General features: G+C 39.4%; 1 protein-coding gene across 6 annotated transcripts in view; it reads left to right on the plus strand.

Moving 5' to 3' along the window:
• The first annotated feature begins 964 nt into the window (after window positions 1-964).
• The window catches only part of LOC695158 (guanylate-binding protein 6), a 29,973-nt gene continuing 7,176 nt past the window's right edge, over window positions 965-23,761 (plus strand). Inside the window, exons 1-10 of one of the 6 annotated variants that reach the window (XM_015144533.3) lie at window positions 965-1,384; window positions 11,105-11,166; window positions 11,815-12,017; window positions 12,813-12,940; window positions 18,937-19,046; window positions 19,251-19,447; window positions 19,994-20,239; window positions 21,280-21,560; window positions 22,280-22,492; window positions 23,407-23,509. In XM_015144533.3, coding sequence (XP_015000019.3) covers window positions 11,156-11,166; window positions 11,815-12,017; window positions 12,813-12,940; window positions 18,937-19,046; window positions 19,251-19,447; window positions 19,994-20,239; window positions 21,280-21,560; window positions 22,280-22,492; window positions 23,407-23,509 — 1,492 coding nt within the window. In that variant the 5' untranslated portion in view covers window positions 965-1,384; window positions 11,105-11,155. Of the gene's footprint in view, window positions 1,385-10,970; window positions 11,167-11,804; window positions 12,018-12,812; window positions 12,941-18,936; window positions 19,047-19,250; window positions 19,448-19,993; window positions 20,240-21,279; window positions 21,561-22,279; window positions 22,493-23,406; window positions 23,510-23,761 lie in introns of all 6 variants that reach the window. The other 5 variants (XM_028831582.2, XM_077953128.1, XM_077953146.1 and 2 more) reach the window with 5 other exon arrangements.

Genomic DNA, 23,761 nt, shown 5'->3' on the forward strand with positions numbered 1-23,761 from the left:
GAGGATTTAGAATATCGCATCAACTTAATTGATAAAGCAGTGATGAGATTTGAGAGGACTGACTTCAGTTTTAAAACAACTGGGTAAAATGAGATCAAATAGCATCTCATGGTACAGATGAATCTTTTGCGAAAGGAAGATCAGTCAGTACATTAAACTTCACTGTCATCTTACGTTAAGAAATTGCCAACAGCCACCCTAACCTTCAGCGACTATCACCCTGATCAGTCAGCAGCCATTGAATTGAGGCAAAACTCTCCACCAGCACAAAGATTACCACTTGCTGAAGGCTCAGATGATCATTAGCACTTTTCAGCAATAAAATATTTTAAAATTAAGGATCGTAATTTTATTTTCAGACATAATGCTATTGCACACTTACTAAACTTAGACTACAGAATAGTGTAAGCATAAGTTCTGGAAAACCAAAACTTTGGTGTGACTCACTTTATTGCAACATTTACTTTATTGCCATGGTCTTGAACCAAATCTACAATATCTTTGAAGTATACCTGTGTCTGTGTGTTTGCAAGTGAGTGAACATATTTAAAACATTGAAAGCTACTTGTTAAAAAAAGAACCCAAGAATTCCCCTAAGAGAAAAATGCTTACAATATTCTTGGTTTCTGAAGGTTTGTTTATTGTTTCTAATATGGGTTTTCTATTTTTCTTGTGTGCCAAGGAAACTAAAGCTAACTGGGAGAGGTATCAAGAAGAAAGCCCAGGAAGACTTCCAAGGTGGGGAAGACAGAAAAAAGCTGGCAGGACTGTGCTTGCTAAGGTGTGACTGTGCAGCATCTGTGGCTTTTTCTGACCCCTGCACCCAACCACCATCCTCAAACTCAGATCAGGGCCGGGCGCGGTGGCTCACGCCTGTAATCTCAGCACTTTGGGAGGCCAAGGTGCGCGGATCACGAGGTCAAGAACTCAAGACCATCCTGGCTAACACAGTGAAACCCTGTCTTTACTAAAAACAAAAAATTAGCCAGGCGTGGTGGTGGGTGCCTGTAGTCCCAGCTACTCGGGGGGAGGCTGAGGCAGGAGAATGGCATGAACCTGGGAGGAGGAGCTTGCACTGAGCCAAGATTGCACCACTGCACTCCAACCTGGGTGATAGAGTGAGACTCTGTCTCACAACAACAACAACAACAAAATTGAGATGTGCCTCTGCTAATTCGTAACAACTGCATGAATTGCTTTTACTTTCAATTTCAGCTTTATTGCACCATCCCATTCGTGGAAATGACTAGCTTCCTCAGCTCTCTCTCTTTTTCTCCTTTATAAAGGAGGGACACAAAAGAAAAGTGGAAGGAGGAACGAGAGCAAGGGGGTACTGAAAGGCAACTGAAAACTCAAAACTTGGAGCTGTGGTGCTGAAGAGCAGGTATGTTTGCTTTCTTTTACACGCAACTTGGTCCAACTCAAGACTCGGTTTCTGATTCAGAGTGGCAGCTGAGGAAAGGGCAGGAAGGGCAGGGGGCCTGCTGCCTGGCCTGCAGGAATCTGTGACTGGCTTTAGTTCTGGGGAAGCTCAGCTTCTCCCCTTGAACCAGTGACAGCCAAGAGGTCACAGCCAGGCACACCATGTCCCCCTGGATATGCTCCTCCCTGATCATCAACTCAGGACAGCAGTGAGTGGCCTGGAATGAGCCCTGGTTGGCGCCTGCCTGGCTGTCTCTCTCAGGTCCTGCGGCAGGCCCAGAAATGCAGAGAACAAGGAGCTTCCAGGCAATTATAACCTGAAGGGAGAGTTTCTTTTCTATTTGTCTAGTGGTCACACTTAGGAAAGGTTCAGAGTAAGAGCTCTATTTAAGTCTCTATGTAGAAATAAAAGCTAGTCCTTACATCGCTTGTCTTTATGACTTAAAAATAATTACATAGTCTCTCTCTCTCTCTCTCTCTGTGTGTGTGTGTGTGTGTGTGTGTGTGTGTGTGTGTGTGTGTGTGTGGTGTTAGTTTCCCACAGGATCATCAGTTACCTGTAGCTCTTGATAAACAGATAGATACTTAGGCCTGGGAATCTGGGTGTTAATCCCCTCAGGTGATTCTTATGTAAATCAGAGTTTGAAAACCAGTCCTGAATAGGATTGAACAGCTGTATTTCATTTAGTAGAAGTTAAAAGTTCTCTGTTTCCTCACAGCTAAGAAACCAGAGACCTGATTTATATAAAGATGTTTGCAGGAGCAGCCACATCTTTCTAGAGCTTCCTTGATTGCTTACTCTAAAGAAGGGACTGTACAGTTGCAGTCACTGTAATGTGATGAACACGTTACAGTGCATTTCATCGTAGAAATCAGGACCTCATGTTTGATCTCCATTCTCCTTACTCCCCTCAGTGAAGAATCAGACAAGAGCAGGTTGTACAGCAACAGCATGCTTAAACTTTACTATTTTGCTCTAATGAAAAATTTATCTGTAGTTTTGGTTTCTTAGTAATTTACAGTTTGCATATTTTGTTGAACTGTATAAGCTAATGGACCAATTGTTATTGTAATTATGTAGCTTAACCTCCATTTAATTCAACTTTTACTAAAATCCTATTTTGTGCTGTATGTCATGTTAAGATATAAGCTTGTAATGTCTCATTTTATTACTAAAACACCCTCGGGGTTAGATGTATGATTTAACTCACAGACCCCTATAATTAACAGGCTCATCTAGGTGATGCTCCTTGGTCAAGGCCATATAAGTAGTGAATGATAGAGCTGGTATTTTTGATGGCATTAGAAGCATCTTGAATATTTGACATATAAATACAAAAGTGAGTATATGAAGCATTTGAAGACAATATTATATTTACATATTCTGATTATAAAGAAATACAAATATCATAGAAAATCATTTTAATATAATGGCAATAAAAATGTGCCAGGAGATCTACAGAATAATTGTACTTTCAATACTAAATTTATGGAATTAAACTTCACCTCTCAAAAGCTTGCAATGAAATCCCGTATGCCTTTCACCTCAATTCACTCAACAGTGACACTGACATTATCTCTCAAAAGGAAATCTCTCTAACTTATCTATGTATAGAGAGATAAACCTCTCTCTCTTTATATATCTCTAATCTATCTCTCTGTATAATACGCAATGTTATACGTATTGTTATTCTAATTCTTTTTTTTTTTTTGTCATCTGTGGGAGTAACTCACTGAGAACCTGACCCTTCTAGGCTAAGTGCTTCAGCCTGTATTTTAATTCTTTAGATCTAGACATGTTTCTGCTTCCCTTTTGAAAAAGGTAGCCTCCATTCTCTAAAAGATTCTCATCCCACGTTGCTTCTTCCCCTTCTCCCTCCAATTTCTATCCCTCTTCTAAACCTGTAGATAAAAGATGAGCACATACAGTCACATTGACAAAGTAGAGAGCATGTTTCAGTGTATGATAATCACTAAAAAGTTACTGCAGGTTACTGATCAAAGAACATATAGGATAACCACTGTCTTTGATTGTCAGTTTGTCAAGGATTTTGTCTTTTACTTTTTTTGTTTTGTGGTGAAATAGGCATAATAAAATTAATAAATTTTACAATTTTAAGAGTATACTTCAGTGACACTAATATGTTCGCATTGTTGTGCAACCGTCTCCAGAATCTATTCATTATTGTAAACTGAGTCTCTCTACCTTTAAACAATGATTCGCCCTTCCTTCCTCCCTCAGCCCATGGTAATTATGCTTCTACTTTTTGTCTCAATGTATTTGACTATTCTAGTACCTCATCCAAGTGGAATCATTTAACATTTGTTCTTTTGTGTCTGGCTTATTTCACTTGGCATAATGTCTTCAAGACTGATCCATGTTGTAGCATGTGTCATAATTTCAGACATTTTTATGGATGAATAATATTCCACTGTAGGTATGTACTACATTTTGTTGATATCATCTGTTAATGGACATAAAGGTTGTTTTCATCTTTTAGCTATTATAATGCTACCATGACCATTGGTGTGCAATTATCTGTTTGAGTCCCTGCCTTCAATTTTTTTGGTGTATATACACAGAAATGAAATATATCTTTTTAATTATTATTTTTTTATTATACTTTAAGATCGAAGGTACATGTACAGAATGTGCAGGTTTGATACATAGGTATACATGTGCCATGTTGGTTTGCTGCACCCATCAATTCATCATTTATATTCGGTATTTCTCCTAATGCTATCCCTCCCCCAGACCTCCACCCACCGACAGGTCCCATTGTGTGATGTTCCCTGCCCTGTGTCCAAGTGTTCTTATTGTTCAGTTCTCAAGTATGAGTGAGAACATGCGGTGCTTGGTTTTCTGTCCTTGTGATAGTTTGCTGAGAATGATGGTTTCCAGCTTCATCCATGTCCCTACAAAGGACATGAACTCATTCTTTTTATGGCTATATAATATTCCATGGTATGTATGCGCCACATTTTCTTAATCCAGTCTATCATTGATGGACATCTGGGTTGGTTCCAAGTCTTTGCTATTGTGAATAGTGCCACAACAAACATATGTGTGCATGTGTCTTTATAGTAGCATGATTTATAATCCTTTGGGTATACACCCAGTAATGAGATTGCTGGGTCAAATGGTAATTCTAGTTGTAGATCCTTGAGGAATTGCACACTGTCTTCCACAATGGTTGAACTAATTTACACTCCCACCAACAGTGTAAAAGCAGTCCTGTTTCTCCACATCCTCTCCAGCATCTGTTGTTTCCTGACTTTTTGATGATGGCCATTCTAACTGGTGTGAGATGGTATCTCATTGTGGTTTTGATTTGCATTTCTCTGATGAGCAGTGATGATGAGCATTTTTTTCACATGTCTGTTGGCTGCATGGATGTCTTCTTTTGTGCATTGTCTGTTCATATCCTTTGCCCACTTTTCGATGGGGTTGTTTCTTTTTTTTTTCTCATAAATTTGTTTGAGTTCTTTGTAGATTTTGGATGTTAGCCCTTTGTCAGATGGGTAGATTGCAGAAATTTTCTCCCATTCTGTAGGTTGCCTGTTCACCCTGATGGTAGTTTCTTTCACTGTGCAGGAGCTCTTTAGTTTAATTAGATCCCACTTGTCAATTTTGGCTTTTGTTGCCATTGCTTTTGGTGTTTTAGTCATGAAGTCCTTGCCCATGCCTATGTCCTGAATGGTATTGCCTCGGTTTTCTTCTAGGGTTTTTGCGGTTTTAGGGCTAAATTTAAGTCTTTAATCCATCTTGAATTAATTTTTGTATAAGGTGTAAGGAAGGGATCCAGTATCAGCTTTCTACATATGGCTAGCCAGTTTTCCCAGCAACATTTATTAAATAGGGTTCTTGTTTTTGTCAGGTTTGTCAAAGATCAGGTGGTTCTAGATGTGTGGTGTTATTTCTGAGACCTCTGTTCTGCTCCATTGGTCTATATCTCTGTTTTGGTACCAGTACCATGCTGTTTTGGTTAATGTAGTCTTGTAGTATAATTTGAAGTCAGGTAGCATGATGCCTCCAGCTTTGTTCTTTTGGCTTAGGATTGTCTTGGCAACGTGGGCTCTTTTTTGGTTCCATATGCACTTTAAAGTAGTTTTTCCAGTTCTGTGAAGAAAGTCATTGGTAGCTCAATGGGGATGGCATTGAATCTATAAATTACTTTGGGCAGAATGGCCATTTTCATGATATTAATTCTTCCTATCCATGAGCATGGAATATTCTGCCATTTGTTTGTGTCCTCTTTTGTTTCACTGAGCAGTGGTTTGTAGTTCTCCTTGAAGAGTTCCTTCACATCTGTTGTAAGTTGTATTCCTATTTTATTATCTTTGTAGCAATTCTGAATGGGAGTTCACTCATGATTTGACTCTCTGTTTGTTAATAGTGTATAGGAATGCTTGTGATTTTTGCACATTGATTTTGTATCCTGAGACTTTGCTGAAGTTGCTTATCAGCTTAAGGAGATTTTGGACTGAGACAATGGGGTTTTCTAAATATACAATCATGTCATCTACAAACAGGGACAATTTAACTTCCTCTTTTCCTAATTGAATACTCTTTATTTCTTTCTCTTGCCTGATTGACCTGGCCAGAACTTCCAACACTATGTTGAATAGGAGTTGTGAGAGAGGGCATCCCTGTCTTGTGCCAGTTTTCAAAGGGAATGCTTCTGGTTTTTGCCCATTCAGTATGATATTGGCTGTGGGTTTGTCATAAATAGATCTTATTATTTTGAGGTATGTTCCATCAATACCTAGTTTATTGAGAGTTTTTAGCATGAAGGGCTGTTGAAGTTTGTCGAAGGCCTTTTCTGCCTCTATTGAGATAATCATGTGGTTTTTGTCATTGGTTCTGTTTATGTGATGGATTATGTTTATTGATTTGTGTATGTTGAACCAGCCTTGTATCCTGGGGATGAAGCCAACTTAATCATGGTGGATAAGCTTTTTGATGTGCTGCTGGATTCGGTTTCCCAGTATTTTATTCAGGATTTTCACATCGATATTCATCAGCGATGTTGGTCTAAAATTCTCTCTTTTTGTTGTGTCTCTGTCAGGTTGATGTTGGCCTCATAAAATGAGTTAGGGAGGATTCCCTCTCTTTTTCTATTGATTGGAATAGTTTCAAAAGGAATGGTGTCAGCTCCTTTTTATACCTCTGGTAGAATTCGGCTGTGAACCTGTCTTGTCCTGGACTTTTTTCGGTTGGTAGGCTATTAATTATTGCCTTAATTTCAGAGCCTGTAATCCGTCTATTCAGAAATTCAACTTCTTTCTGGTTTAGTCTTGGGAGGGTGTATGTGTCCAGGAATTTATCCATTTCTTCGAGATATTCTAGTATTTGCATAGAGGTGTTTATAGTATTCTCTGATAGTAGTTTGTATTTCTGTAGGATCGGTGGTGATATCCCCTTTATCATTTTTTATTGTATCTATTTGATTCTTCTCTCTTTTTTTCTTTATTAGTCTTGCTAGTGGTCTACCAATTTTGTTGATCTTTTCAAAAAGCTAGCTCCTAGATTCATTGATTTTTTGAAGGGTTTTTTTGTGTCTCTGTCTCCTTCAGTTCTGCTCTGATCTTAGTTATTTCTTGCCTTCTGCTAGCTTTTGAATTTGTTTGCTCTTGCTTCTCTAGTTCTCTTACTTGTGATGTTAGTGTGTCAATTTTAGATCTTTCCTGCCTTCTCCTGTGGGCATCTAGTGCTATAAATTTCCCTCTACACACTGCTTTAAATGTGTCCCAGAGATTCTGGTACGTTGCATCTTTTTTCTCATCAGTTTCAAAGAACATCTTTATTTCTGTCTTGATTTCTTTATTTACCCAGTAGTCATTCAGGAGCAACTTGTTCAGTTTCCATGTAATTGTGTGGTTTTGAGTGAGTTTCTTAATCATCAGTTCTAATTTGATTACACTGTGGTCTGAGAGACCATTTGTTGTGATTTCTGTTCTTTTACATTTGCTGAGGAGGGCTTTACTTCCAATTATGTGGTCGATTTTAGAATAAGTGTGATGTGGTGCTGAGAAGAATGTATATTCTGTTGATTTGGGGTGGAGAGTTCTGTAGATGTCTATTAGGTCTGCTTGTTTCAGAGCTGAGTTCAGGTCCTGGGTATCCTTGTTTACCTCCTGTTTCATTGATCTGTCTAATATTGACAGTGGAGTATTAAAGTCTCCCATTATTGTGTGAGAGTATAAGTCTCTTTGTACATTTCTAAGGACTTGCTGTATGAATCTGTGTGCTCCTATATTGGGTGCATATATGTTTAGGATAGTTAGCTCTTCTTGTTGAATTGATCCCTTTACTATTACGTAATGGCCTCCTTTGTCTTTTTTTGATCTTTGTTGGTTTAAAGTCTGTTTTATCAGAGACTAGGATTGCAACCCCTGCATTTACTTGGTAAATTTTTGTCCATCCCTTTATTTTGAGCCTATGTGTGTCTCTGCATGTGAGATGGGTCTCCTGAATACAGCACACTGATGGGTCTTGACTCTTTATCCAATTTGCTAGTCTGTGTCTTTCAATTGGGACATTTAGCCCATTTACATTTAAGTTCAATATTGTTATGTGTGAATTTGATCCCATCATTATGATGTTAACTAGTTATTTTGCCCATTAATTGGTGTAGTTTCTTCCTAGCATCAATGGTCTTTACAATTTGGCCTGTTTTTGCAGTGACTGGTACTGGTTATTTCTTTCCAAGTTTAGTGCTTCTTTGAGGAGCTCTTGTAAAACAGGCCTGGTGGTGACAAAATCTCTCAGCATTTGCTTGTTTGTAAAGGATTTTATTTCTCCTTCACTTAGGAAGCTTAGTTTGGCTGGATATGAAATTCTGGGTTGAAAATTCTTCTCTTTAAGAATGTTGAATATTGGCCCCCATTCTCTTCTGGCTTGTTGGATTTCTGCCAAGAGTTCTGTTGTTAGTCTCATGGGCTTCCCTTTGCGGGTAACCTAACCTTTCTCTCTGGCTGCCCTTAACACTTTTTTCTTCCTTTCAACTTTGGTGAATCTGACAGTTATGTGTCTTGGGGTTGCTCTTGTTGAGAAGTATCTTTGTGGTGTTCTCTGTATTTCCTCAATTTGAGTGTTGGCCTGCCTTCCTATGTTGGGGAAGTTTGCCTGGATAATATCCTGAAGAGTGTTTTCCAACTTGGTTCCATTCTCCCCATCACTTTCAGGTACACCAATCAAATGTAGATTTGGTCTTTTAACATTTTTCCATATTTCTTGGAGGCTTTGTTCATTTCTTTTTACTCTTTTTTCTCTAACCTTCTTTTCTCACTTTATTTCACTAATTTGATCTTCCATCACTGATACCCTTTCCTCCACTTGATCAAATCAGCAATTGAAGCTTATGCATGTATCACGAAGTTCTTGTGCCATGGTTTTCAGCTCCATGAGGTCATTTGAGATCTTCTCTACACTGTTTATTCTGGTTAGCCTTTCATCTAATCTTTTTTCAAGGTTTTTAGCTTCCTTGCGATGGGTTTCAACATCCTTTAGCTCAGAGAAGTTTCTTATTATTGACTTTCTGAAGCCTACTTCTGCCAACTCGTCAAAGTCATTCTCCATCCAGAAAAGGTTTGTTCCCTTGCTGACGAGGAGCTGTGATCCTTTGGAGGAGAAGAGTCACTCTGATTTGTAGAATTTTCAGCTTTTCTGCTCTGGTTTCTCCCCATCTTTGTGGTTTTGTCTACCTTTGGTCTTTGATGTTGGTGACCTACAGGTGGGGTTTTGGTGTAGATGACCTTTTTGTTGATATTAATGATATTCCTTTCTGTTTGTTAGTTTTCCTTCTACCAGTCTGGTCCCTCAGCTGCCGGTCTGTTGGAGTTTGCTGGAGGTCCACTCCAGACCCTGTTTTCCTGGGTATCACCAGGGGAGGCTGCAGAACAGCAAATATTGCAGAATGGCAAATGTTGCTGCCTGATCCTTCCTCTGGAAGCTTTGTCTCAGAGGGCAGCTGCCTATATGAGGTGTCTCTCAGCCCCTACTGGGAGATGTCTCCCAGTTAGGTTACATCGGGTTCAGGGACCCACTTGAGGAGGCAGTCTGTACGTTCTCAGAGCTCAAACGCCATGCTGGGAGAACCACTGCTCTCTTCAGAGCTGTCAGACAGGGACATTTATATCTGCATAGGTTGCCTGCTGCCTTTTGTTCAGCTATGCCCTACCCACAGAGGTGGAGTTTAGAGGCAATAGGCCTTGTTGAGTTGCAGTGGGCTTCTCCCAGTTCCAGCTTCTCTGGCCACTTTGTTTACCTACTGAAGCCTCAGCAATGGTGGACTCCCCTCCCCCAGTCAGGCTGCTGTCTCGCAGATGGATCTCAGACTGCTGCACTAGCAGTGAGCAAGGCTCCGTGTGTGTGGTAGTCACTGAGCCAGGCACGGGAGAGAGTCACCTTGTCTGCCGGTTGCTAAGACCTTGGGAAAAGCACAGTATTTGCATGGTAGTGTCCCATTTTTCCAGGAAGTCTGTCATGGCTTCCCTTGGTTAGGAAAGGGAAATCCCCCAACACCTTGTGCTTCCCCGGTAAGGCAACACCCCATCCTGCTTTGGCTCGCCCTCCGTGGGCTGCACCCACTGTCCAAGCAGTCCCAATAAGATGAACCAGGTACCTCAGTTGGAAATGCAGAAGTCACCCCTCTTCTGCATTGATCATGCTGGAGGCTGCAGACTGGAGCTGTTCCTATTTGGCCATCTTGGAATTACCCCAATCAGAAATGAAATATTTTGATGTTAAGTCTATGTTTCATCTTTTTTTAGGAACCACCATACTTTTTCTTTTTCTTTTATTTTTTTAGAGACGAAGTCTCGCTCTGTCACTCAGGCTGGAGGAGTGCAGTGGCGTGATCTCGGCTCACTGCAAGCTCCGCCTCCCGGGTTCACGCCATTCTCCTGCCTCAGCCTCCTGAGTAGCTGGGACTACAGGCGCCCACCACCACGCCCAGCTAATTTTTTGTATTTTTAGTAGAGATGGGGTTTCACCGTGTTAGCCAGGATGGTCTCAATCTCCTGACCTCGTGATCCGCCCGCCTCAGCCTCCTAAAGTGCTAGGATTACAGGCATGAGCCACCGCGCCGGGCCACCACCATACTTTTATTCTTAGTGGCAATACCATTCATATTTCTACTAGCAATGGACAAAGATTCCAATTTCTCCACATCCTAGCTAACACTTGTTTTCTGCTTAATTTTTTTTTGAAAATATTAGTCATCTTAATGGGTGGTTGTGGAGTGGTACCTCACTGTGGTTTTGATTTGCATTTCCCCAGTGATAACTAATGTTGCACATGTCTTCATATGTGTATTAAGGTCATTTATAGGTCCTCCTGGGAGAAATGTTCATTTCAGGGCATTTTCAATTGGGATTTTTTCGCTGTTGAGTTGTAACAGTTCTTCATGTAGTCTATCAAATATATGGTTTGGAAATATTTTCTCCCATTCCATGGGTTGCCTTTTTACTACATTGACAGTGCTCTTTGATGCACAAAAGTTTTTAATTTTGATTAAGTGTGGTGTATCTATTTTTTTTTTCAGTTTTCTGTGGTTTTGGTATCATGCACAAGAAATCATTGATACTGGAAATCTGAGTAAGGCAGAACATATACTAGAAAGGACAGCCCCCAGTCAGAATAGCAGGTTATAAATAAAGTCTGTTCTACTCCCTTCAGTTCAGGGAAGGGAAGTGAAAACTGGACTGCCACCTCCTCCAGACCACAACCATGCCCTTGAGGTGAGTGGATAGGGAAAGGGCAAATGAAACACCTTGGAATTTCCTACTATTTTGAATGTGCCTTTTTTTTTTCTACTGGACATTTTCTTGGGTGCTGTAGACCTTTGACTGTTTTCTAGAGCTTCTATAAGATAATTTTAGTCATTTTTTCCAGTTGTTTTTTGATGTCTCCAAGAGAGAAGAAGGACTTGGAACTTCTTAGTCTGCCACTTTGCACAATTGTCTGGGTTTGTAATCCTGGCTCTATGACTTATGCACTCAGCCTTTGTGAGACTCATTTATCTCATTTACATATATAGGGATATAATAATCTCTAACTTGTAGGTTCTTGTAAGTGTCAATGAGGTCAGATATTTAAGGCAGGCATCACAGGGCTTGGAGTATTGTAGACCCCCTATTATGATAACAATTACTTGAGTTTTATTATTACTATTGAAGAAAAATTATGGAGATGATAATATACTATGTTTCATTGCTAACACCATTACGGATTTGGGAGAATGATGGAGGAAGCCTTTTGTAGTTCACTAATGCTAGGTTACATGTTATCTCAAAGAAATGCAAAAGTCTTATCGGTCCTAAATTTATGGGTGTTTGCATTACTGAGGCAGAGAATGTAACCTTATTTCTACTGGGAGGCTCTTCTAGGTTGGCGGTTGCCATGGAATCTGGACCCAAAATGTTGGCCCCCATTTGCCTGGTGGAAAACAACAATGACAAGCTGTTGGTGAACCAGCAAGCTATACAGATTCTTGACAAGATTTCTCAGCCAGTGGTGGTGGTAGCCATTGTTGGACTGTACCGTACAGGCAAATCCTACTTGATGAACCGTCTGGCAGGAGAGAATCATGGTGAGTGGTATCCTGGGACACAGGCCAATTGCTTGATTCCAGTATCTTAATGCTCTAACCTAGGCATGTGAAGCGCGAACCCAATTCCTTTCAATAAACCAACCTTCTCATTCTGATTCTCACCACCAAATCACTACCTTTCTGTAACCTTTCCCCATATTTTTTCCTTTATTCCCATTAAGGAAAATCTCCCCTACTAGTACTCAGAATCCTCCCATGTCTTGTGTATTCAAGTCCTGGGCTCCCATAATTGTGTCTCCTTTCTCTTATAACATATTTTACTTTCTTCACATAATATTCCCATCAACATACAAGGATGTTTGAAGGTGTATCATCTTAAAAACTCTTCCTGAATTTCACATGTCATCGTGGGCACCAAATCCGGTCTTGATTTTGTGTTTGTTTTTGTCTTTAATCACGTTCAATGCAAAAAACATTGTCTCAATCTGCTTTTTTGAATTATTTTTCTTCTCATGTCTTTATTCAACCTACTCCTGTCTGACTTTGAACCCCACCACTTTTCAGGATGTTCTTGTTATCAGTGACCTCCATTTTGTCTGATTCATGGATTCCTCTTCGTCTCCATTTTGAGCACTTTCTTGGCATCGTTCTCACATTTAATGTCCCTTGCTTTTTGAAATTGATGAATCACAGAGAGAGACATTCTTGAGGAAATATAGAAAGCACCATCTTGTATGCTGGGTTAGTTACAATCCAACCAGTCTGAATCCATGGCCCCAGGGCTGCTTGGCTGCTCTGCTGTCCCCATGCTTAGCTTCCTCCTCTTCCCTGCAGGCTTCCCTCTGGGCTCCACGGTGCAGTCTGAAACCAAGGGCATCTGGATGTGGTGCGTGCCCCACCCCTCCAAGCCAAACCACACCCTGGTCCTTCTGGACACCGAGGGTCTGGGCGATGTGGAAAAGGTAAGGCAGGGAGTCATAGGCAGGTTTTTTTTATTCCAGACATGATCCTTGTAATTTAATTGTTGTGATATATTTGTGAAAACTAGAAATCCAACTACAGTGAATAAGGCAAACTTTGACCTGGTTAAGTCACACTTCTAGACAAGATTAGATATCATGGTATATTAGGTAAAACATTCTTTTATTTCTTGGCACAGTGGTGAATGATTTGATTCAATTTCATAAAATCTTGTTAAGCAGTTGAGTTCCAGGCCTTTGGGCTGAGTAGCGTAGACATTGGTGAACAAAGTAAAGGTCTTGCCCACAAAGAGCCCTCAGGGTGTAGAATGATTGGGAAAGAAGTAGGTTGCCGAGAGGGAGGAGATTGGAATGCAATGCAGTCCCTGCCCTCCGTCAATTCCACAGGGAGCTCTGTGGTTGGAATGGTCCTTTTGAGTTACCATGTTTTGGGACAAGGGTGTTAGGTCTTCATCCCTGGTGCTGGTCAGTCACTGGAAGTCTGTCCTGGAAAACTCTCTCATTAAGAGAGCTGGCACCTGTGATCCAGGCAGCACCTCACAGCTTTCACCATGTATAGTTGCGTATAACAGTGCCTTGATAAGAAAGAGAAGAGGTATTGACTCCAATCTCAGGAGATGAGGAAAGGCCTCTCACCCACCTTCTGAGCTACCACGTGAAGAGTACATTTGAGGGTTGAAATTAAGAGAGTTCAGTTTATATTTCTCAGGATGAAGCTCATCAGCTACCCACAGAGCATTCTGGAAGGCTTTGAGACACTTCTGATTGTGCTCGTCATATAAAAGTATTTGTTCTTCCTACAATAAACATTATAAGATGAATTTTTGGTGTTTAGCTTCTTATGAATGGATGAAATAAATAATTTCTCTCTTTTTTTGTCTTAGTTTGAGACTTATTTGGGAATAGTTTCTAAATTTCTATATATATACACTTTATTTTTGCCCAAACAGGCATTGGAAATTCTGTTTGTTTTTTGGCTTTAGTGTTGTATAATTGACAAATAAAAATTGTATATAATTAAGCTGTACAACTTGATGTTTTGATATGTGTATACACTGTGAAATGATCACCATAATCAAGCCAATAATATAGCCATTACCTCACATAGTTATCATTTTGTTTTTTCTATGCCCTTTTTTTATTTTTTGGTGTGGTAAGAACAATTAAGATCTGTCCTCTTAGCAGAAGTTAAGGTCACAATCAATATAGTATTGTTAGTTACAGTCACACTGCTGTACAGTAGATCTCCAGAGTTTATTTATCTTGCATAACTGAAATTTTATACTCTTTGACTAACATTTCTTCATTTCTCCCATCCCCAGCCCGTGGCAACCACTATTCCACTCTGCAGCTCTGAGTTTGACAGTTTGACTATTTTAGATTCCACAAATAAGTGAGATCATGCAGTATTTGTCTTTCTATGTCTGACTTATTTCACTTAGCCTAATGACCTCAGTGTTCATCTATGTTGTTGCAAATGACAAAATTCCCTTTTCTGAGATTGAATATATATTATATATATAATATTCAATATTCAATAAATATATATATGCATGCTATGGATGGGTTGGCTGTGTCCCCACCCAAATCTCATCTTGAATTGTAGTTCCCATAATCCCCACATGTCGTGGGAGGGACCCGGTGGGAGGTAATTGAATGATGTGGGTGGTTTCCGCCCGCTATTCTTATGATAGTGAGTAAGTTCTCATGAGAGCTGATGGCTTTATAAGGGGATTCCCCCTTTACTTGGCTATCATTCTTCTCTCTCCTGCTACCATGTGAAGAAGGATGTATTTGCTTCCCCTTCCACCATGATTGTAAGTTTCCTGAGGCTTCCCTAGCCATGCTGAACTGAGTCAAACTTCTCGCCTTTGTAAATTGTCCAGTCTTGGGTATGTCTTTATTAGGCAGCATGAGAATGGACTAATACAATGCATATACATGTACTCTGTGTTTTCTTTTCTGTTTGTCCATTGATGGACATTCAGGTAGTTTCCATATCTTGGCTATTGTGAATAATGCTGCAATTATTACGGATATATTTAAATATTCATACTTCCTTATGTAAATATAAATATGAAAGTACAGATATCTCTTTAAAATATTGATTTAATTTCATTTGGATTTATACATAAAAGTAAGATTACTGGATCATATTGTAGTTCTATTTTTAATTTTTTGAGGAACCTCCATATTTCTTCCATAATAGCTGCATGAATTTACACTCCAAAAAACAACAATGTTCCCTTATTTTATATTCTTGCCGATAATTGTTATTTTTAATTCCTTTGGAAATAGCCATCTTAAATGTGTCAGGTGATATCTTATTTTTGTTTTAATTTGCATTTCCTTGATAATTAGTAATTTTATACACCTTTACATATACATATTGGCCATTGGTATGTCGTCTTTTGAGAAATGTGTATTCAGGTTCTTTACTCATTTTTTAATGTTTATTTTAACTTCAGGGGTACATGTGCAAGACGTGCAGGTTTGTTACATAGATAAACATGTCATGGGGGTCGGTTGTACAGGTTATTTTATCACCCAGGTATTAAGCCTAGTGTCCATTAGTCATTTTCTCTTCTTCTCTCCTTCTTCCCCTCCCACACCCTCCCATAATCCCCAGTGTGTGTTGTTCCCCTCTAGGTGTCTGCATGTTCTCATCATTTAGTTCCCACTTATGAGTGAGAACATGCAGTGTTTGGTTTTCTGTTTCTGCTTTAGTTTGCTAAGGATAATGCCCTCCAGGCCCATCCATGTCCTTGAAAAGGACATGATTTTGTTCTTCTTTGTGGCTGCATAGTATTTTATTGTGTTTACTTACCACATTTTATGTATCCAGGCTATCACTGATGGGCATTTGGGTTGATTCCATGTCTTTGCTATTATGAATAGTGCTGTAATGAAAGGAAGACATGCATGTGACCAACAATCATATGAAAAAAAAGCTCAGCATCACTGATCATTACAGAAATCCAAATGGAAACCACAGTAAGATACCATCTCACACCAGTCAGAATAGGATATTAATAGAAAGTCAAAAAATAACAGATACTGGTGAGGCTGTGGGCTTTTACACCATTAGTGGAAGTGTAAATTAGTTCAACCATTGTGGAAGACAGTATGGCAATTCCTCAGAGAGCTAAAGACAGAACTACCATTGAACCCAGCAATCCCATTACTGGGTATATACCCAAAGGAACATAAATCATTCTATTATAAAGACACATGCACGCAAGTTGTTGCCGCACCTTTGCTCATTTTAAATGAGGTATGAGGTTTTATTTGCTATTGAGTTATATAAGTTCCTTATATATTTTGGATATTAACCCCTTATCAAATATATGGTTTGCAAATATTTTTCTCCCTTTCCCTTGGTTGCATTTTCACTCTGCTGCTGGTTTCCTTTGTTACCTGAAGCATTTTAATTTGATGCAATCCCACTTGTCTAATTTTGCATTCGTCACCTGTGCTTTTGGTGTCATATCTAAAAACATCATTGCCCAAACCAACGTCAAGTTTTTTCCCTGTATATTCTTCTGGTATTTTTATGGCTTCATATCTTTTTTTCCCTCTTCTATATAACTAAAATTTTGTGTCCTTTAGCTAACATTTTCCAACCTTCCTTTTCCCCTCTCCACTAGCTCCTTGTAACCATCATTCTACTTTCTGCTGCCATGAGTTCAACTCTTAGATTTCACATGTAAGTAAAATCATGCAGTGTTTGTCTTTCTGTGCCTGGTTTATTTAACTTAGCTTAACATCCTCTAGATTCCTCCAGGTTGTTGCCAATGACAGGATTTCCTTCTTTTTGGAGGCTTAATAGTATTTCATTGTGTATAGATTTCACATTTTTAAAAATTCATTCATCTGTTGATGGAAACAGGTTGACTCCATGCCTTGGCTATTGTGAATAGTAAGCAATAAATATAAAAGAACAGATATCTCTTTGACATAGTCACTTCATTTTCCTTGGATGTATACACAGTAGTGGGATTTCTGGATCCAGTTTCTAGCTGTCCATTTAAGTCTTTAATCCATTTTCATTAGTTTTTGTGTATGGTGTAAATGGGATCAAATATAGATCTCCTGCATACATGTGGATATCTATTTTTCCAGCACCATTTATTGAGGAGACCATTGTTTCTTTAATGTATATTCTCAGCACATTAGTCAAAAATGAGTTCACTGTGGATGTATACATTTATTTCTGCATTGTCTATTCTGTTCCATTGATCTATATGTCTGTTTTTATGCCAGTATCATACTATTTTGGCTACTGTGGCTTTGCAATATATATTGAAATGAAGAAATATAATGCCCCAGGCTGTGTTCTTCTGGTTCAAGATTACTTTGATTATTCAGGGCATTTTGTGATTCTGTTTTAGTTTTAGGATTGTTTTTTATATTTATTTAAGAACATTATTGGGGCCAGGTTGAGACAGTGGAGATGGCTTGAGGCTAGGAGTTAGAAACCACCGTGGGCAACATAGTGAAAGCCCATCTCTACAAAAAAATAATAATAATAAACAAAATGCCTTTGGGATTTTTATAGGTACTCTAAAGTCATCTATCAAACAGTAATATACTCCTGTCTAAATAGTTTATTGTTTGTCACGAGTCCCACTTCTAAGAAGAATCCTCATTGATTACTTTTTTTAAAATTAGGGATTGTTGGGCATAAAGTAATGAATAGGCTATTCTTCCTACCTCTAAAATTTCATATAGAATCTTCTGGAATTATGTAGAAATCTCTAGATCTCAATTTGTATATTTGTTTTAGGAACTAGTTACATATGCTTTTTAGGGTAGAAATAATTCCTGGACTATCTATAATTTAGACATGCTCTAATTTATAAAACAAATTTAGCCTGACATTTAGTGTCCTTAATCAACCAGGTACTGGAGCTCCCTATTCAGTCTTATCTTCTGCACTTACCCTCTGCTCAGTCAGACCAATAAACTCTATTCTTATTGCAAAGATTCCTGAAATCTACAATCTCTAATTTTGTTTCTGTGGGTCTTTCTACTTGCAGAATCAGCTTCATTTCTTCAAATCCACATTCTATCAATTCTTTAACATTCAGCTCATGACTTCCAGGAAGCCTTCATACTACATACACTTTCTTCAATTTTCATAGCTCTTATCTTCTAGGATAGACTTGTAATTTTTAATTTAACATTATAGCTATGGGTTCCACCTCTTATGTACATTACTAAGATGTTATCTCTTTAAAAATATTGTCATTTTTATTGGATTCATCATTATGAATGTTTGTCACAACTTTGAAATAGTCATCTTGAGAGTAAATTTATTAAATTTGCTTTTCTAAACATAAGAACAGTGAGAAACATTCTTCAGTTTCCTATAAGTGTTTGCTGAATTTAATTGAATATAATTACAATCCCCAGTTATGCATACTATGGTATGGTTTTTTTATATGATGCATGGCCAATAAATATGTTTAGACTGAAGAAGTGTTAACACTCATCATGAATATCCAAATGAGAACCAGATATTTTACTAGTTTTTCCATATATGCATCTTATTTCATCCAATTGAGGAAAAGAATAACCCTATGAAGATTAGAATCCTTTTACATGTAAAGAAATTGTGATTAGATACAAAAAAAAAAATTAGCCGGGCGTGGTGGCGGGCGCCTGTAGTCCCAGCTTCTAGGGAGGCTGAGGCAGGAGAATGGCCTGACCGGGGAGGCGGAGCTTGCAGTGAGCCGAGATCACGCCACTGCACTCCAGTCTGGGAGACACAGCAGGACTCTGTCTCAAAAAAAAAAAAAAGAAATTGTGATTAGAAGACATATTGTACTATCAAATTGTTGTTTACATTCATGTCTATCTTCTTTGTACAGCAAGTACATTAGCTGAAATCATAAATGAAAGACTGACAAAATAAATGTCTCTGTGAATTTCCAAAGACTACACTCCTAAGTCCTTTGCTCTAATGTGCTTTTTAGGGTGACCCTAAGAATGACTCCTGGATCTTTACCCTGGCTGTGCTCCTGTGCAGCACCTTCGTCTACAACAGCATGAGCACCATCAACCACCAGGCCCTGGAGCAGCTGCAGTATCCTTCCAGGAATAGAACAGAATCACCAAGTTTCATTGATGTTATAGGAATGGAGATCAAGTCATTTCCTCCTTCCCTTTAATTGAATTACCTTTGGTGCAGCCTAGGGAACCCAATACAAAAGAGAGTGTTTATAATATTTTTTTAAAAGAAATGTGTGAATTGTGGGCAGACAGTTGCTTTTCCTTACCTAAGTCCTAGTTATGTGACGGAGCTCACAGAACTCATTAAGGCAAAGTCCAACCCAAGGCCTGATGGAGTAGAAGATTCCACAGAGTTCGTGAGTTTCTTCCCAGACTTTATTTGGACTGTACGGGATTTCACTCTGGAGCTGAAGTTGAATGGTGACCCTATCACAGAAGATGAGTACCTGGAGAATGCCTTGAAGCTGATTCAAGGTATCAGCAGGTGGCCTGGGTTGTGGGTGGTCCAGTGGGTGTGTGATCTGCTAAACACTGCCCATCATCTCTTGGGTTTCATTTGTATTTGAGACTAGATTGAGGTCTGTAGAAATGGGGACTGAGGGGTATGTCGAAGAGCTCTAGGAATGGAGCCTAGTTCACTTAAGAAAAGTAGAGTCTAAAGTGCAGATAAATTATTCAAGACAGATTTGTTCTTTGTACAATTAGTACTGTAGCATTCAGATTACAACGGGTGCTAAGACTTTCTAAAAACAAGATGCTTGTGATCCCTGTTTTCCCCTCTGCTTTTCTGTGTTTAGAAAATGACTGACCAGATAATTGTTAGACATGAAATTACAAAGAAAAGCCTATCTAATAAAAATATATGTCTGTGTTAGACCACTTTGCATGAATGTTTATGATAAAGGAGGTCTGTAAGCCTAGAAGATGGCAAAAAGACAATATAAACCCTGTCAAAAATACCTTTAGCTCTCTTATACCAAGACTATTTTCACTATATTCTCCATTTTTCTTATCCTTCAGGCAAGAATCCCAAAGTTCAAGCATCCAATTTGCCCAGGGAGTGCATCAGGCATTTCTTTCCAAAACGGAAGTGTTTTGTCTTTGACCGGCCAACACATGACAAAGACCTTCTAGCCAATATCGAGAAGGTGGCAGAAAAGCAACTGGATCCCACATTCCAGGAACAAACAAACATTTTCCGTTCTTACATCTTCACGCATGCAAGAACCAAGACCCTCAGGGAGGGAATCACAGTCACTGGGAATCGTGAGTCTCCTTTTTACATTTCTATGGTCCCGCATGTGTGTTGAATATATTGTATAATGTGTTTCTCAGAATTTTTGTTAGATTCCATATAGAACTATGTGTATACAGGAATCCATGCTCAATGAAGAAATGTGTATAATTATCACACTTACTGCAATTTACAAATTCCTCTCCAATATTGCAAACTCTGTCACTGATATCTGTGACTTCCTCATATCTGAAAAAAAAATCCTCTGATGATAAAATAACTAACTGAATATAAAAACAGACATATAATATTTTCTTAGGGTAAGTCTTATATGTTCAATATTCTTTGCAAAGAGAATACAAAAGATATGTTGAAGTTTAAAAACCTCTAGAAGGCTGGGGGTGGTGGCTCACACCTGTAATCCCAGTACTTTGGGAGGCAGAGGCACGCAGATCACTTGAGCTCAGGAGTTTGAGACCAGCCTGAACAACATGGTGAAACCCCATTTCTACAAAAACTACAAAAATCAGCTGGGCATGGTGGTACATGCCTGTAGTCCCAGCTACTTAGGAGGCTGAGGCAGGAGAATCACTTGAGCCTCGGAGGCGGAAGTTGCAGTGAGCCAACATCACACCACTGCACTCCAGCCTGGGCTTCAAAAAAAAAGTCTAGAAATAAATAAATATTAGCCCATAATTCCCTGAAAATACATTGGTAGCTTCCAAATTAGGAATAAATGCAATATGATTTGCCCTGCATCATTTTATCTGTGTAAACTACCTTTCTTATAATCTTTAAATGAGAATTTGTACTTCCTGTATACCCTCTAGTATGTTAGATAAAAGTAGATATTTAAATTTTTTAGCACTGTGGACTGGTGATCCATAAAAATGAAGAATCATTATGAAAATAAAAGTGATAATAGCAGAAAGAGATAGGGATGTGGGTGTATGTGTTTGTATGTGTGCACATGCGTGTGTGTGCATGCATGTGTGTGTTCTCAGAAATGTAGCCTAGGATCCCATTGAGCTTTAATTTCATATTTAGCCCCTAAATCTCCTGGTCCATTTAGGTCTAGGAACTCTGGCAGTGACTTACGTAGATGTCATCAACAGTGGAGCTGTGCCTTGTCTGGAGAATGCAGTGATAACTCTGGCCCAGCGTGAGAACTCAGCTGCCATGCAGAGGGCAGCCGACTACTACAGCCAGCAGATGGCCCAGCGAGTGAAGCTCCCCACAGACACGCTCCAGGAGCTGCTGGACGTGCATGCGTCCTGTGAGAGGGAAGCCATTGCAGTCTTCATGGAGCACTCCTTCAAGGATGAAAACCAGGAATTCCAGAAGAAGCTCGTGGTAATTTGCCTTAGTCATTACTGTTCATCATCCTTCCCCTTGAAGAATGAAGCCTATACTTGCCTTTATTGACACCAATGCTCATCTGTCACTGAGGAATAACTTATCATGGATTCTCATGAGGGATAGAGTTTCAAAAGACTACATATCCCTCTTTTATCTCCCCAAACCTTAAGCACTTAACCAGAAAACCTTCTGATAACTGAGGTAAAAATCAATACAGATCCCTTAAGATCCTCCTTAAGTGAACACTTCTAAGGATTCCTGGCCTGCTCTGAACACGCACAAGTCATCCCTGAGCGGTGCAATTTTTCTGTGCATAGTCTACCTTTCCCAGAAAACAAAGATTCTCTTACCAGATCTTCATTCCGGGCCATTGTTTAACTTACATTGCTCCTTCTTGTATCCTTGTACCACTGAGGACAGGAGCACAGGATGCTACCGCTGCAACAAACCATAGAGATTATGGGATGTAGTCCCATCATGTCACCGATGAAGAACCTGAAGCTCAGGAAGGTTAATGAACTTTTCCATAGCCTTGAATAGAATTTTTAGCATTGTGAATATATGAAATTTTGTGTTTCTGATTCCACATCTACTCCACTAGAAAGTTTTTCTCATGAGGACCACAGTTAGATTGACTCTTCTACCAGATTCTTCAGAATTTCATCTCCTCCATATGTTTCTTCTGGTGACATCTCTCTACATTTCCCTTGCAGGAAATCACAATGAATAAGAAGGGGGAGTTCTTGCTGCAGAATGAAGAGTCCTCTGTTCAGTGCTGCCAGGCTAAACTCAATGAGCTCTCAAAGGGCCTAATGGAAAGTATCTCAGCAGGAAGTTTCTCTGTTCCTGGAGGGCACAAGCTCTACATGGAAACAAAGGAAAAGATTGAACAAGACTATTGGCAAGTCCCCAGGAAAGGAGTAAAGGTGAGGAATAAGGGGAACATGGGGAAGTTTATAGGATAGAGTGAATGGAGTCTTTGGCACCAGCCGTGGGTAATAAGAGGGCAGAGGGATAGCATAACGCCTTAGCTTTCAATGTCCACTATTTATTATTTATTTCTTAGAATAAAAATTTTCATCCCCAAACAAAGAATATAGTATCAGAAATCCAGGAGAGACAGAACGAAAATTAGTCATGTGCCAAGAGCTGGTGATTTGTGTGGTTAAAGTAGAATCTTTGCATTCAAAGTTGATAAAAATGAGAGTATGAAATAAATAGACAATTGCACACAGAGTAATGATATTTATGGACCTGTGGAAAATGGGCTACCTACCTGGTGTTTATTACCACCACCTAGGTGATGGTAATACAACTAACTCACAATGAGCTATTATTACCTACAGTGTATTGTTAAACTCTTCCCTAGACATTTTAATTTCATCTTCCTAATGACTTTAAGAAGCACCCTTATTTTGGAAATTTTGCAGATCTGAATTTATACCCAAGGATGATTATATAACTTGCCTAAAGTTGTAGCCAGCAAGTGGCAGGAGAAAGCAAGAGCATAGATTAGAGGCAGCATTGCATACTGGAAGACAACCATATATAAGCATCAGAGATTGGGAGTTTGTACACCTGTGCACATAGTTCTGCCTGGCCAGAACCCAAAGCAGGTACAGGGAGATATTATAGCCGTGGGAGAGGCACGGGAGGGAGACAGGAAGCAGGAGTTGAGGAGGGGCTCTGGTCACACTTAAGAGCCTGCACGCTTTGTAGGGGGCCACTTTAGAATTTTAGGCATCAAGCAAAAGTTACAAGACCATAATTGTTTTTGCAACACTAATGCCCAGAACATCAATTTTCAAAGAAATCTAAGTGCTTTTTCTTGCTTCCATAGGCAAAAGAGGTCTTCCAGAGGTTCCTGGAGTCACAGGTGGTGATAGAGAAATCCATCTTGCAGTCGGATAAAGCCCTCACTGATAGAGAGAAGGCAGTAGCAGGTATGGGGCAGGGCTCAGCTGACAGCAGGAGGGCTATGTTTATACAATGCCCTCTAACAGATCCAAAATGAGGAATTTCCTCTTGTGTGGAGCACACACTCTGCTAAATCTGAAAATAACAAGGGGAGCTATGATTGTACCTCAGCCAGACAGGCAGAGCCTTTCCCATCACATTCTCAAATGTGCTCTTAATGGTGTGGACCTGGGTAAATTCTGTGATTTCTCACCCTGCCTTTCAGATTTGGTTTAGTC

Source organism: Macaca mulatta, chromosome 1 (genome assembly GCF_049350105.2).
Source record: "Macaca mulatta isolate MMU2019108-1 chromosome 1, T2T-MMU8v2.0, whole genome shotgun sequence".
NCBI classification, from domain to species: Eukaryota; Metazoa; Chordata; class Mammalia; order Primates; family Cercopithecidae; genus Macaca; species Macaca mulatta.